This window comes from Drosophila montana, unplaced genomic scaffold (genome assembly GCF_035044405.1).
Source record: "Drosophila montana isolate Dmon_TW-CO22-7 unplaced genomic scaffold, ASM3504440v1 contig_2611_1, whole genome shotgun sequence".
Lineage (NCBI taxonomy): Eukaryota > Metazoa > Arthropoda > Insecta > Diptera > Drosophilidae > Drosophila > Drosophila montana.
In genome coordinates, this window is record NW_026997476.1 from 7,984 (window position 1) to 22,997 (window position 15,014).

General features: G+C 35.6%; 1 protein-coding gene across 1 annotated transcript in view; it reads right to left on the reverse strand.

The window, feature by feature from the left end:
- Positions 1-261: 261 nt before the first annotated feature.
- Positions 262-15,014, reverse strand: part of LOC135429180 (stalled ribosome sensor GCN1) — a 47,124-nt gene continuing 32,371 nt past the window's right edge. Inside the window, exon 4 of the mRNA XM_064683435.1 lies at positions 262-7,244. Within this exon, the coding sequence (XP_064539505.1) occupies positions 408-7,244 (6,837 nt within the window). The 3' untranslated portion in view covers positions 262-407. The remainder of the gene's footprint in view (positions 7,245-15,014) is intronic.

Here is a 15,014-nt window from a genome sequence, read left to right on the forward strand (position 1 = left end):
ATAAGACAAGTGTTTTAATTTCGTATTTGACTCGGCACTTATATAGATTGAACTAATTTTTTATAGATTTATTTATTATATATTTTTGATTTTTCGATTAAAGTTAATTTTTTATACTACAAATATTTAAATGTACATTAAAATTTTCAAATATAAAAAGATTCATTGGTTTCAATTCGGCTCGCAGATTTTATTGTCCCGAATATTTGTAATACCTTTTATATAACATAGTATTGTAAAAAACGAAACAAAAATAGCTAATTAATTAAACAATTCCTTAAATGATTTTTTATTTTGTTAGTTGACATATATGTTTTTGTAGTATACATTTCTTACATTCGAAACAATATTTATTTTTATTATTTATTTATTAATTTTCTTCGAATTACGTACGTACGTAATAATAATCAGGTTTGTAATGTTTCATCTAAGTCTTCTTCCTTTACAGCTGCATGAATTGTAACTCTTTTTAAAAGTTTTGATACTACATCACTTAACGAGTCTTTTGCTCCCGCTTCTAAGACTTCACATGTCTTTTTAAACGTTATCTCATCAGATCTTAACCTCAGTATAGATATAAGGGCTAATTCTGAATTTGATTTAACATAGCCATTTTTCTCTTTAGTACCGTTTACTAGTGTTGGAACTAAAACTTTTAAAACATCGAGATGTATTTGGTCAGGAGAAAGGTTTTTAGCAAGGTGAATACAACTCTTTGCAACTAGCTGTTTCACATCATTACTGCTATGGTTCATTGCCCTAGCTAGTGCCACTATAAGGCTGTTTGGAGGATCATCTCTTTCGATAAGTTTGTATTCTAAAAGATATGTCGCAGCTCGGACAGCATTACAAGCGATGGGTACTTTTTCCGATAAAATATTAACTGATATTTTTCCAATTACTCTATCAAAAAAATGTGGTGCTAACACTTCCTCAGGACATTCTTTTAAGGCAACAAAAAGAATAATTGTATAGCCATGTTTAGTAAATGAATCCTCCGAATTGTCTGCAAGTATGCAATTACTTAAGAAATCAGAAATTTGGGCTGATGGCATGTATTTTAGCATAGCACCTAAACACCCACCAACTGCATTTCTAGTAGTATCCTCTTGATGTCCAATTAAACACAATAATGTAGAAAAAATCTGTTTTTTTATTGGTTCAGACATTTTGTCTCCCGATGGACTAATAATGCTACGGAGTGCGTGCAGCATTGTTTCCCTTACAGAAGAATCATCCGAACTTTTTATACCATTGTGAATTTCAATAAATAATGGATCAGCTCTGGTGTGTATGGCGACTAATTCCGATAGTGCTTTACCTGCTTTCATTCGAACGTTTCTATTCTGATCATGCAATGCTTTCAAAAAAGTAGTTTGTAGTTGTGGTAAAAATTGTTTCAATATAACACCAACTTTGTGGAGCAAAATTGCTAATGTTTCTAAAACAGCTGCCTTAACGCCAGAATTAAACCGATCGCCTAATATTCTAATCAATGGTCCAGTAATATGTACGACGGATGGCTGTAGTGAATTGGCGCTAGTTAGAAAAATAACTTCACCAAGGCCTTGAGCAGCATTTTCCTTTTCGTCAGGTAACCCATTTAAAATAGATTCTCGAAAAACTGGCAATAAAGGCGCTATTCCCTTTGGTAAGCAAAATCCAGGTAATTCTGGCTCCTTCAATTCACTGGCAGCAAACCTTACTGCTTGCCGGAGATCAGTTACGCAACCAATTTGTTCAGTTGGAGTTAGGCCTTTTATTACAGCATTTAACGCTTCCCAAGCTTTCTGAATTATGCCCTTATCCGTATCTGCCATTAATCGTAGTAAGCAACGAAGAAGTTGAGGAATATATTGAGAATAATCTCCAGGGGAGTGAATGCAAAAAGCAGAAAGTAAACTCGCTGAGGATTTACGTGTACATACATTAGCTGACTTTGCAGAAATCATAAGTGTATCCATTATAGTTCGAATTCCAACTTCATCTGTCACTGATAAAATAACAGTCTGGCAGTACTCTAATTCTTGTATTTCATGAACTGTACCATGTGATTCGGACAATGTTTCTAACAATGCGGATAAAATTTTTGGTAAATATTTTGTTAATGCATCACCAGCAACAGAAACTAAAATCGATAAGGCTTTTGTGTTTACTGGTTGTGTAGTTAACTGTGGAACAAGGTAAGGTAATACGACTCGTGACTTTATAGACATTACTTGCCGCAAACCGTCTAATGTATTCTCTGCAATCAAAGGATCCGGGTCAGAGAGCCCTTCTAACATGAAAGGTAGAATATCATCCAGTGCTCGGGAGCCTACGGTACTATGCAGCGAATCAAATGTCTTCGCAGCTGCTACACGAACCTCGGGCAAGGGATCTGCTAAGGCCTTACGCACGGTTGGAACCAAGCTGTGTACAAATGTTAGAACCATTTCTTTTGATGTTGACGCCATGATTTCAGATAAGCCAATGCAAACACCTTGCCTTTGATCTGGATGCTCTGAATTTAATCCACTTTCTAGTATCGGAATTATTTCAGGTAAAACCCTTTCACCAAGTTTTCTTACTAGATCTCCTAAAGTTCGTGCTGCGACTTGCCGTTTATCATAGCTTGTACTTGCTAAGCACCCTAGCAACAATCCAAACAATGTTGGTAAGATCTCTCTTAGTGTTCTAGGAGTGTTTGTAACAACTATTTTCCAAACATGTAGCGCAGATTGACGGACCATTAACGATACGTCACTTCGACCCATATAAAGTCCAGACAGAACTCTATTACGGCGTTCATCACCTAAGAAACGAATTATGGCCGTATGTGACTGTTCGGTGCCAAAATTGTCATCTTCACTAGCCGTTTCTGTCGTCATTTTTCCAGATACACCAGATATACGATATAATAAGTCCCCGAGTAATTGGACAGAACTATATCGAATTCGCCAGTTCTCATCGAATAAACCCTTTTCTAATTCTGGTAGCAAGAGCGCAACTGCAGATTCTGCATATAAATTAACGATCCTTTGCCCAGCTCTTAAAGCTGTATCACGTACATATTCACTTTCATCTGCTAATGCCTTAAGTATTGGATTAATTATTTGCCCAATGTAAGGTGTAAATTCTTCGGGAAATGCGCCTGGCATATATATAAACATCATGATATACCCATCTTTTACATGTGGAGCAATATCAGTTCGTTCTGCAGTAGAAATTATTTCCGGCATTAGTTTATGCATTTTTTCCACACCGAGTCCTCCCACTACCTCAGAAAGTCCTTGTGCTGCGCCACTTCGATCCACACTACTAGATTCTGAAGTTAATGTTTGCATTAACCAGGGAAGTAAGTCCTCAAATGAGGTTTCACCCATTCCTTTAACCATTGCACCAAGAGCACGAGCAGACACTGCTCTAACTTCTGGAACTGGATCTAGCAGCGAAGATTTTAACCCAGGAATGATACTTGGGAGATATGGTGTCAAATCCTTTTGATCTGTAAGTGAGTACATATTCCCAATTATTTGGGCAGCCATTTTTCTTGTTTCTGTAGATCGATCCATAAATGCTCTTTGAACTACCGGCATAATAAGAGCTAATGAAGGAGCATCTATAAAATGTACAAATTTTGTTTTTAACAAGCTATGAAGACATGCAGATGTGTTGTTAGAAGGATCCTCTAATGCTTTTAATAAAACAGGAACAATAGCTTGAATTTCAGGATTCTTTATAACGGATCCTATTACTTTAAGAGCATCTGCACCAGCTTCTTGTACTTTTGTATGGGAATCCCCAAGAACTTCTATTAATTTTGGAACTATACTGGGCAAACAAGACGATAACTGTTTTGGAGCGCAAAATGCCATAGCACCCAATAACTCAACAGAAGCCGTTTTTGTTCTCCAGGAATCTTCATCCAAAGCTTGTAACAAAGATGGAAGCACCAATTTAACTCCATGAGCAGAAAGCTTCCCCATAACCACTTTGGCAGTATCATCAGCAGCTTGCCGAACGTATTGGGAAGGATCGCCAAAACATTGCAACAAGTGAGGTAAAACATGGACTATATATGGTTCAAACAAGCGACCAAGTGTATTACATAAAACTTCAAAAGCAAATAGAGCCCCCTCACGACTTCTGTAATTTTTCTTGTCTTGTATATACGACGTCAACTTTGACATTATGTCTAATTGCTTAAGCGATAAAATTCCAAGACCTTTTACAATACCAGCAATTCCGTAAGCAGCACCTCTTCTTTCACCGTATTTATCTGATTTGGCCAATGAATGTAATAATCTTTTAACCATGGCTGGTGCTTCTTCCTTAACAGACAGCATAAGATGTGGCAGACAATTTGATACTGCTTCCTGAACTTGTTGAGATGGTGTAGAAAGAGCAGTTATTAACCGTTTGACTATTGGATCAATGCGTTTATCATCCTTTACCAAATGCCTAGCCAAGGAACCCATAAGTATTACAACAGCCTGACGTATATTGTCATAACTTTGAGACTTTGGAGCTTTGTCAAGAAATTCTTCAAAAACGGGTAGTAAACTTCCAATTGTTTCTTTACCATGTATATCAACTATCTTTAATGCAGCAGCCAGCATCTCTTTATGTACAACTTCCTCGCGATCACCTAGACCTTGGGACACCATAAATTGCATTAAATAATTTATATCTTCAATAGATAAAAACTGTGCAATTTGAGATATTGCAATAGCGACACCTCTTCTAGGCTTCCATTGATCAGAGGCTGGCTCAATTTCACGATCAAATTTATCCAGTTTTGGAGGAATTAAAGTTAGTTTCTCATTATAAATATCTAACATTTTCATTAATCCACATTTTACTAAACTGTTATTATTTATTATTAATGGTATTAACGACTCCGCGGATGCTTTTTGTATACAGAGTTCTGAATGTGTAATATCACATATAATATCATTAAACTCTGGATAAGAAAAATTAGCTGAGTCCCAAATATCGGCAGCAAGTTTTTTTATATTTGATGATGTATCGAATTTTGCTATCCATAATCTCGCGACAATTTGTTTTTTCAAGTCAACATCAGATTTTGAATGATCAACTATTGAGTTAATCATGATTTTAATTGCACGTAAGGATACATCCCTTATAATGTCACTATTATTTTGCAAGGCATCTAAAAATAATCGAATTATATGATTATCTGGAGTAGCATTTAATTTTCCGCCAGATGAAACACATGCAACTTCCAAAAGAGCATTTACCGCTTGCGTTTGGATTGCCGTAGAGTTGTTTTGTATCAAATAAAGTAATATGCGAAACATACCCAGCCTTGGCAAGTAATTTGGATGAATGCAGTTAACATTAGCTTTGTTTTCCGGCTTTACGTGGAGTTCTATCAACTTTATACTAATTAATATATTTTCGTGATTTCTGTTATCATTGAAGCAAGGGATGGCACGTTTAAGAAATTCGAAAGCATAAGAAAAGGATTGTGAATCCAATTTGTTTGAATTCACAATTACGTGCTTATTAAGGTTTGATATTACATCATCGACACTCTCCAATATATTTTTGGCAATCCATTCGTCTTTTAAAGTACAGGATGGTTTTTGAAGTCTTATTGTTGCAATGGAAATATCGCGGCCCAATTCTGAATGATTTTTAAAACACATTTTGTGTAGGAAATAGTACAGATCCGTCAAAGGTTCAGCACTTAAAGGGCTACAGGTTGCCCGTAAAATATCATCTAATAATGTATGAAAATTTAACGCAATATATTTATCATTTCCAGTGCATGAAGCTTTGAACAAACATATTACACACATCAATTTATCAAACATGTCTTGAACACGCAATTTTATACGCATTTCTTTTTCTGTTTGGTTTTTTATTAACTCTTGTTGTTTCTGGGTTAGTTTAACAGTTTTAGATTTACCTTCTCTTTGGCGTTTTTCGTCGATTTCACGACGAAGTTGAATTTCTTCCAACTGTTCTTTATAGCTGTAAACCTTATTTTCTCGTTTAATGCCAATAGTTTTGTATTGTGAATCAATATGTGGTATTATATTTTTATCATACAATTCTCCTTCTGGTGTCATAAATATAAAGAATTCCTCATTACTGACATTGAAATTGCTGTCAACATTCAGAAACATTTTAACTCGTGTTATAATAGACGACACTATTGTGTGTGGGTTTATTCGTACCAATGCAGAAATAATATTTTCGTAAACTGGGGATATTTTAAAATTATCTATATATGTCTCAATAAGTTGCTTCCTATTTATTGAAATAAAGTGTTCGGGATTCAAATGAAAATTCTCTTGAATTGTGGTTTCCCAAAAGTATGGACTAATAGATATTATTGCTGGAAAATTACCTATTTCCAAAAGTTGTATAGTTAACTCGAGGGAATCTTCGTGAGTTACATTTTGTAAAGAACAAAGAACTTCTAATGCATCTAAAAGTGCTAGATTTGGTGTACCAGTGTGTTCAGTATAATTGTCAACTTCAATTTGCATTTTTGAAGAGCTTATAATGTTACTATACTCTTTAAGAGCAAGTTTAACAAAGTCTACGCCATCAGAACTCTTTGTGATTTCTTTAATTTGTCCTTTTGTATAAGACCTTACTTTAAGTACACAACTACATAAATTATAAATTAATGCTCTGTGTAACGGATCTACCGGACCCTTAATTTGATCTAAATATGATGTTAACAAGATTTTAGCCATAAATGAAATGTGGCATAACGTTTCCGCCGTTGCTGTTGCAATTATCTTTTCATTAAAGAAATATTGCTTACTCATATCAAATATTGAGTTCCAGAAGAATGAATACAATTCAGATGGTTTATCTAATATCAGCAAAAGGCAGGCAATACATGCTGCCTCTGATATGTATGATAAATGAGAAAAATTTTGTAGTGCATTTGAATACAAAGTATACAATGTTGGAACTATATTGCTTGTATTTATAATATTAGCATTCTGTATTGATGAAAGCAACCACTCAAGGTAACTTTGTCGAATAGCTTGAGTTGTATTTTTATGCTCTATGCCGGATTTAAAAATGTTAATAATTACACTGGGTACATCATTCTTAAACCTTCCGCACCACAATGCAAACATTTCAAGTGTGCAGCATATCACTTTTTCCTGCGATTCAAATTCAAGCGCTTTCCAAAATAAGTCGACAGCCTTATTTAATATTTCATTTAAATTATCCGCATGAACATTGTTAAAGCTTAAATAACCAGCACCCTGAAATTAGAGAGATAAAATTATAATAATTAAATGGATGTGATTAGCGCAAATTGACATACAAATAGATTTTAAATCGTTTATGTGTTATATGATACTACAATAAGTTACCTAATTAACAATGTTGAAAATGGATCGAATTTGTTGGCGATTATTTCTTACAATTTCAGACAGAAATTTTCAACCCATTAATATTTAAATCAACCCGTACTATGCCTAGCTCCATGTATCAAGTTATATTTACATAGCTATATGAAAATATGCTTGAAGTCTATTAAATTAGGAACCAAAAGTTAGAATCCGTATTTTTCCCCTATTTTAGTCAGTGAAGTCTAAATCCGGGGAACAAACTTTTGTTCATTTAAACTTTGACCTTTGACATTTCTTTAAAAGTGCAAAAATTTGGCGAAAACTCTAGCAAATATTTGGAATGAATTTTTTACATTGATCTTCGATAATTAGTTTGAAGGCAATCGGATGGTAAATAAAAAAGTTTCATACATTTTCCATAAATTTTCTTCAGATGCGATTCTAGTTTCCAAAATCAAGGAAACCTTTTCATTAAGTCTTAAAGTGGAGTTTTAAAAAAAAGTTTGATATGAGCCCCGTTTTTCATCCACGATTTTCATAAAGATCTTTGAGCCCGAGTAATTTGTGAACCGCATTTTCCAGCCAGGAGTGGCGGCTTTTCAAAGTAAGAAACACGTCTGAGAAGAAATTTGACAAAGACAAAATAAGATTGATGTTGATCGGATCATGTTTGTTGCACAAAAGCTTTTTTATTTAAAATAAAATAAATTATTAACAAGATATTTTAACAGACGACGAAACTCGCTGTTCCAGTATAGTTGCTCAGCGATTTTGAGGTTCGTTCATTGAACATATTTATAAGATTGTTTACATTGTGTTATTTACATAAATAATACGTCGATATTCCGTCTTGCGTAGATCCGTCTGATAAGAATTGTTACAAATCACTATTGTGGTTTGCCGCTCCCCAGAAGTTAGTTTAATTGTCACAATAGATTTGTTTGAATTCAGTCTAAAATGCTTGTCTGGACAATTGACAAACCGATGTGTGCCGCTTTGGATGCCAATTTGGGTCTGTACCGCACCAACGCCAAACAGGAGCCCGCGATTCGGAGCGCGCCAATCGGCGTTCTCCAGCCGGCCGCCCACTCTAAGAAGTGGATATCCTGTGGAGCGGTCTAGATACGGGTTGAGAAACTTGAGATTGAACAAATTTAATTGCTGGAAGTTGCAAATTATGCAGTAAGACGCATTGCCAAGCTGGTTTATTTTTCAGACTAGTGACCTGACCGAATCGAAGCATGTACGCTATCGAGCGAAAACAGAGAATATTAGCTGATAGTCTATACACTATATGGCAAGTAGATATCATAGCAACATATGTACCTTTGCGTTGCTCAGCGTAGATAACTTTCATATCAAGGTCAATGAGGCTTGCAGAATCCGTGCAATTAAAACGATATTGGATCGGACAGCCCAGACTTGTTGTGAAACAAATTCATTCAATGAGCCAGAGCTTGGATAGTTTTTGCGACGAATACGCAAAATAACAGTAGACCAAGAGGGTTAAGAAAAGCTGATTCGATAGACAAGATGGCCCTCTTGGTCGACGCTGTTTTTGGTTTGAATTCAAACAAGTGCACTGCTTGTTTTCTACAAATTGAGCAAGATTATTATTGTGATCTAATCCTGATTGTGCGAAGAATGTGTAATCATTGGCTCCAGTCAACAGGACACCTACATGAAACAACACCTAGATAACTGCAGCACCGACTGGATACTCAGGAACGTAACTTCCAAATAATGCAGGCTGCGAATCCGATGCAGTCCAATTGGTGCGCAGATGATCGTCTGGGAAAGCTAGCCAAAGCATGTATTGGTATTTGCGTTCAACCCCAGTGCATTTTGGTTATCAGCTGTGATGTCATAGCGATGTTATTCGAAACAGCAAGAATCTATCAACTTGAAACGTCGGGCTGATAAGCAGTTGATTTTTGAGCGACGTTTGATTGGACGTAGAACAATGGCCGAGTTGCCTTGGAGTGTTCTTGAGCGGTAGTTGACAACATAGTTTGTCAACAACATAGTTTGATTTTTAGGTAGTGTTTCCCGAGAACACCACGATCTAGTTTCAGTTTTTTTGAGCATGGGCATAGTTGACTCGTTTTATTTGGCGAACTTGTTCCTAGTAGAATGTCGATCCATGGACATTGGTGGAAATTGTTATTTGCAAGAGCAATAATTGCTAGCCAGGCTGGAAAGTCGATGTCATTAACCGGTATCTATGCGAGATGATGCAATGGTCCACCGATAATTCGAATGACAGCCGATGTCGTTTACGACATTGGTACGTATTAGAAAAACAGTTGAACAAAGTTGAATTTCTCAATGTTTAGAAAATTTTTAAATTACAATTTCACACCCACATAACTCTATGGAAAGCTACGATTAATTAAAGAAGGAAGATTAATCATCAGAAGTCTGCTGAAATATGACGGTAACCGCACACGAGGAAAACAACAAGAATTGTTTCTGTACAGACTCAATTCTGTCTCGGTGAATAGAATATTGAATAAGGCTGATTTTTTTTATACCTGTAGGAGGAGTAAGTAATTTGAAAAACGTTTGCGAACAGATCGGTAATGCCTGTATCAGTATTCGCACTCTCATCTGTAAACTCAACGAAGATGGTAAAATAGATGTCTTACGTTTAGAATTGACAAAGTTAAAAAATTGCTTAGGAATTTGTGCGAGCTGGAGGCGACAACGGCGAAGGTAATCCTTATAGCAGATGGAATTTCACGTATAAAAATTTGATCGGGCAACTGCATACGGGTAAAATCAGAGTGATTTCCCGATTTCTTAAACTTTATAACACCTCGACTTCTCATTTTTTATCTCACTATTTCCAGAACCAGGGAGGCTTATCAGACTTCGCTGGATGATCAAGAGGAACGCAGATAACAAAGAGCAAGTACAAGTTATCATAAAAAGACATCTGGAAGATTACAATTCCCAAGAGCAACAAAAGTTCTCTTTTAGAAAGTATGGAGGAGAAAGATTTGGTAGCGTTAAGTTGGCTTTGGTAATTAGACAGTGGGGGTATATAGTGTAGTATGAGCAACATCAATATTCAACATACCCAACAAATGCAAGAGTATTGCAAACAATAATACATATAGTGACACTTTGTTGCTATAACATAACAACAACTCAAAGTACGTTCGAAATATGATCGTCCACTTATGAGTGGCCTGACCATAGCGTGGGATATGCAACATACATATATCTACATATTCTGCCACATACCATGCCTTTGCCTTGCGTTATGTGTATGTTCAATGTACATGCCTTAAGTATATGCATATATGTAAGCGTTCACTACCTGCTCCCGCTTTGCCGCTGTACTCAGCGACAGAGACATATATACAAAACCCCTATTGCTAGACTTAAGCATAAATTTATAACCCAAAGATAGCTAGCTGATGGGAACCCAGCAACGTCAGAAGACGTCTAAAATAAAATCCTTAAATAAATAAATGAGTAGTTTCAATCAACTCACAACATGGCGACCGTGACAATTGCCACGAAGACAACTGCTCTACATACAACAACAAATTGGAAAACTGCAAAACAAAAGACAACAGCAACAACGACAACAACAAGAACAACAACTGGGGATGAATGAGGAACCTTTTTATACTGAGTGAGTAGAGGTTATGAGTGAGCAACAAAAAAAAAAGGAGACAAGACGCAGCGGAGTTCAGAAGAGAATAAAAGAAAAGAAAGAATATCCGAACTCCACAAGCTGTTATACGCAACCGAGTCAGCTAAATTGAAACAAATTGATCGAACTAGTCAGTTCAAAAACAAAAACAAAGTCTTACACACTCTGCAACCTCTAGCTCAAAAATAAGAAATCTCAGTATAAAAATAATACAAAATCCTCCTCCCAATAAGCAGCAAGCCCCAAGGTTAAAGAAGGAGTGCCCAGCAGACTGTGAAGGTCCGCTATACAGCCTGTGCGAAGACTGCGGCGGAAGTAGCAACAAATGCGAGAGGCATACCGCCCCTTGCGCCAACGATGGAAGACTAGAAGACTGCAGCCGAAATAGCAACAAGAACGAGAGGCATACTGCCCCTAGCGCCAACGAAGGAGCATCAGCGTGCCACATCCGGCGACGCCCCGCTGATGCATCGACGAGGTAGAAATTTGTTTAAAAAAAATATGAAAATTAATAATTGAAAAAAAAAAAATTTTTTTAATACTATAAAAAAAAAAAGAAACCACATGAAAGATTTTCTTAAAACTGATTGTTAACCGTTTAGTAGGAATATTATACTTTTGATGAAATTTTTATATACACCTTAAATATTTTTCACTCAAAAATACTCAAACTCCAACTAGAACAATGGGTGGTAAGACTTAAAAAATTAAGGATATCACTGCAAATGTGTTGAACGTTGTAGAAGTCGTGGCCACCACACCTCACTTAGAAATACAGATAGTACTTTCATATTTATTAGTAGATTTTACAGCTTTGAATTTGTTGTTAAAAGCGTATCTTATATACAAGCGAACATTGAGGAAACGTTACCAAAATCGTGCGAATGATCTAGATAAAGTTAAAAAAAAAAAAAAACAAAGAAAATAAGGTTATTAGCGAAGACAATCCAATATTAGGGATAGCAACAATTGTTCAGGTCCGTGTGAACCGTTAATAATATGGAATGGAGTATATTAGCTAATAAAATAAATACCTTTAAAGACAAATTCGAAAAGTCATACAAATGTATTAACAAAGATACAACAATCAAAGTAGATACGTTAATACACCATATTAATACGTTAATAAACCAATACAACAATATTGTTGATATTATTACCAAATATAACGATAAACTTACAACAGAACATGGGAAGCAGTGACAAAAACTTTTACAATCCATAAATACAAGATTGAAAAATATTGGCATCAGAAGAAACATTGAAGTAAACATTCACGATGATTAAAAATTTCATGTTTAATGAGTTTAATGAAAGTAAATTTGAAGAATTGAATGAATGAGACACTGGAGGAATCACCCCATTCTGACACAAAAATGGCACAACAGGTAGCCTTGGACAGGGAATATGTGAAAAAAGTTTCATCATCAACCCCTGAATTTGAAAACAGTCACTGAATCGTTTTTAACAGCCTTGCGCATAGTTGAACGAACAAAAGGTGACCAAGAACACCTAGCCATCGAAGTTATCAAATCAAAGATAACTGGTCCCATTTTGTACAAAGTGCAAGATGTTAGAACAATTGCTGCTATAATCCAGAAATTGAAGGGTAACGTCAAAGGTGAATGGCGAAACTGTTTAATATCAAACAAAAAGGAAAAACAGCTTCACAATATACTGTTGAAATTGACAACTTGCGAAAGCAACTCGAGGGAGCATATATTGATGATGGCGTAGACCCTGACAACGCAGAAAAATTCCCAACCAAAGAATCAATTTCTATGACCAAAAATTGCGAACCTGATAAGCTTCGCATTATCTTAGAAGCAGGAAACTTCGTCATTTTCAATTATGTCATGGGTAAATATATCCATTGCAGCACTGAAATGACTGGAAGTGCCAGTACAGTGATGTACCACAGAGGCAGAGGTAGAGGTAATAATTACCAAAATACCCAAAGAGGTAGACCAAATGGTCGCGGTAACTATAACCAAAATTACCAAAACCATAACAACAACATAAGAGGACATTATAGAGGTAATGCCCGTGGTCATAACCGAGGAAGGAATAATTCCAACCGAGGTAACAACCACAACAATAACAATGGAAACTATAATGGCAATAATAATGTTCGAGTTACTCAGACTAACTCGGAAAACCAGCAGACCGGTTAAGATATTCACCAAGAAACACCAAAGTACACACTGTCAATCTAAACCTCAGTATCTTGATTTAAATAAATAATGAAAAACCAGGTAAAGCATTTAATCTATTGCTAGATACTGGTGCAGACATATCCCTATTAAAAGAACATGTTGATACATTTGAAAACATTAATTCAAATATATCAACTCAAATATCTGGAATTGGTGAAGGTTCAGTTTTTTCTAAAGGTTTAGCATTCGTAGAACTACCGGAAAATATGTCATTCCACACGACTGTCACAAAGTCGGACAAGCTTTCCCAATACCTAGCGATGGCATTATTGGTATAAACTTCTTTAAAAAGTATAATTGCCAATTAGATTTCACACAAACATGTGATTCTCTAATACTTCGGACTAGTAATTTAAATTACCCAATAAATTTATCAGTTTTTCACACTTGTGATAATAATGCCTTAATACTTCCAGCTCGTTAATAAAGGAATCTTCATCGGAAATACAATTTCCAATAATCAACAAACTTTGTCCGAATACTAAACACCACAAGTTCAGTAAAAATAATAAACCTTAATGTCATTAAAATAGAAAAGCTAAGTGACTATGAAACAGTGCATGCAATTAGCAAAGGTCGCCAAGAAACGGTGATAGAAAAACTAAAAAGAACTTTCCCTCATTATTTAAAGCACAATTAAAAGATCTCTGCACCAAGTACACAGACATATTTGGACTCGAAACCGAATCCATAACTACCAATAATTTGTATAAACAGGAAATAAGACAAAAAGATACTGAGCCAGTGTACATTACAAATTACAGAATGCCTCATACTCATAAAGAAGTTAATAATCAAGTCGAAAAACTCATCCAAAAAAGGGATTACCAGGTTCCGATACCAAAAGATTAGTTATAGACTATCGTAAAATAAATAAAAAATTACTCTCCGATAAATTTCCACTTCCAAGAATAGATGATATTCTTGACCAACTGGGCAGAGCAAAATATTTCTCATGCTTAGATTTAATGTCCTGTTTTCACCAAATAGAATTCGAAGAAAATTCTAGAAACATAACGTCTTTTTCAACGAGCAATGGCTCGTGGTCTAAAAATAGCGCCTAGTTCTTTTCAAAGAATGATGACCATCGCTTTTCCTCGATTAAATCCTTCACAAGCTTTCTTGTACATGGATATCTTAATCGTCATCGGTTGTTCCGAAAACCACATGATCAAAAACTTAAACGTTTTTGACTTGTGTAGGCAACACAACCTTAAATTACATCCAGAAAAATGTTAATTTTTCATGCACGAAGTGACTTTTCTAGGTCACATACGTACTGATCAAGGTATTTTGCCAGATGACAACAATTGCAAAATATCCCGTTTCTATGGTCGCTGATAGCGCTAGAAGATTCGTTGCATTTTGCAATTATTACAGAAGTTTTATAAAAAACTTTGCAGATTATTCACGTCACATAACAAGATTATGTCAGAAGACTGTAAAGTTTTAGTGGTCCGATGAATGCTAAAAAGCATTCTATTATTTAAAACAAGTAAGAGGTTCTAATCGGGAGCTCCCGACTAGGGGATACCCTGAACCCTCTTCTTCCAACACCAAATGCAACTCGCGCTACGCGCTCGTTTGCTTGAGTAACTTCAACAGCACACCACCACCAGACCTTAGGAACTGTGGAGCGAAGCCATAGAACATTCAACATTCCTATATATCAGTTGATAAAACTGGTTGGGATATTTGGCTACAGTACTTCGTATATTGTTTTAATACAACTCTATCCACAACGCATAACTACTTTCCATACGAACTAATTTTTAGTAAAAACCCAAACATCAATAA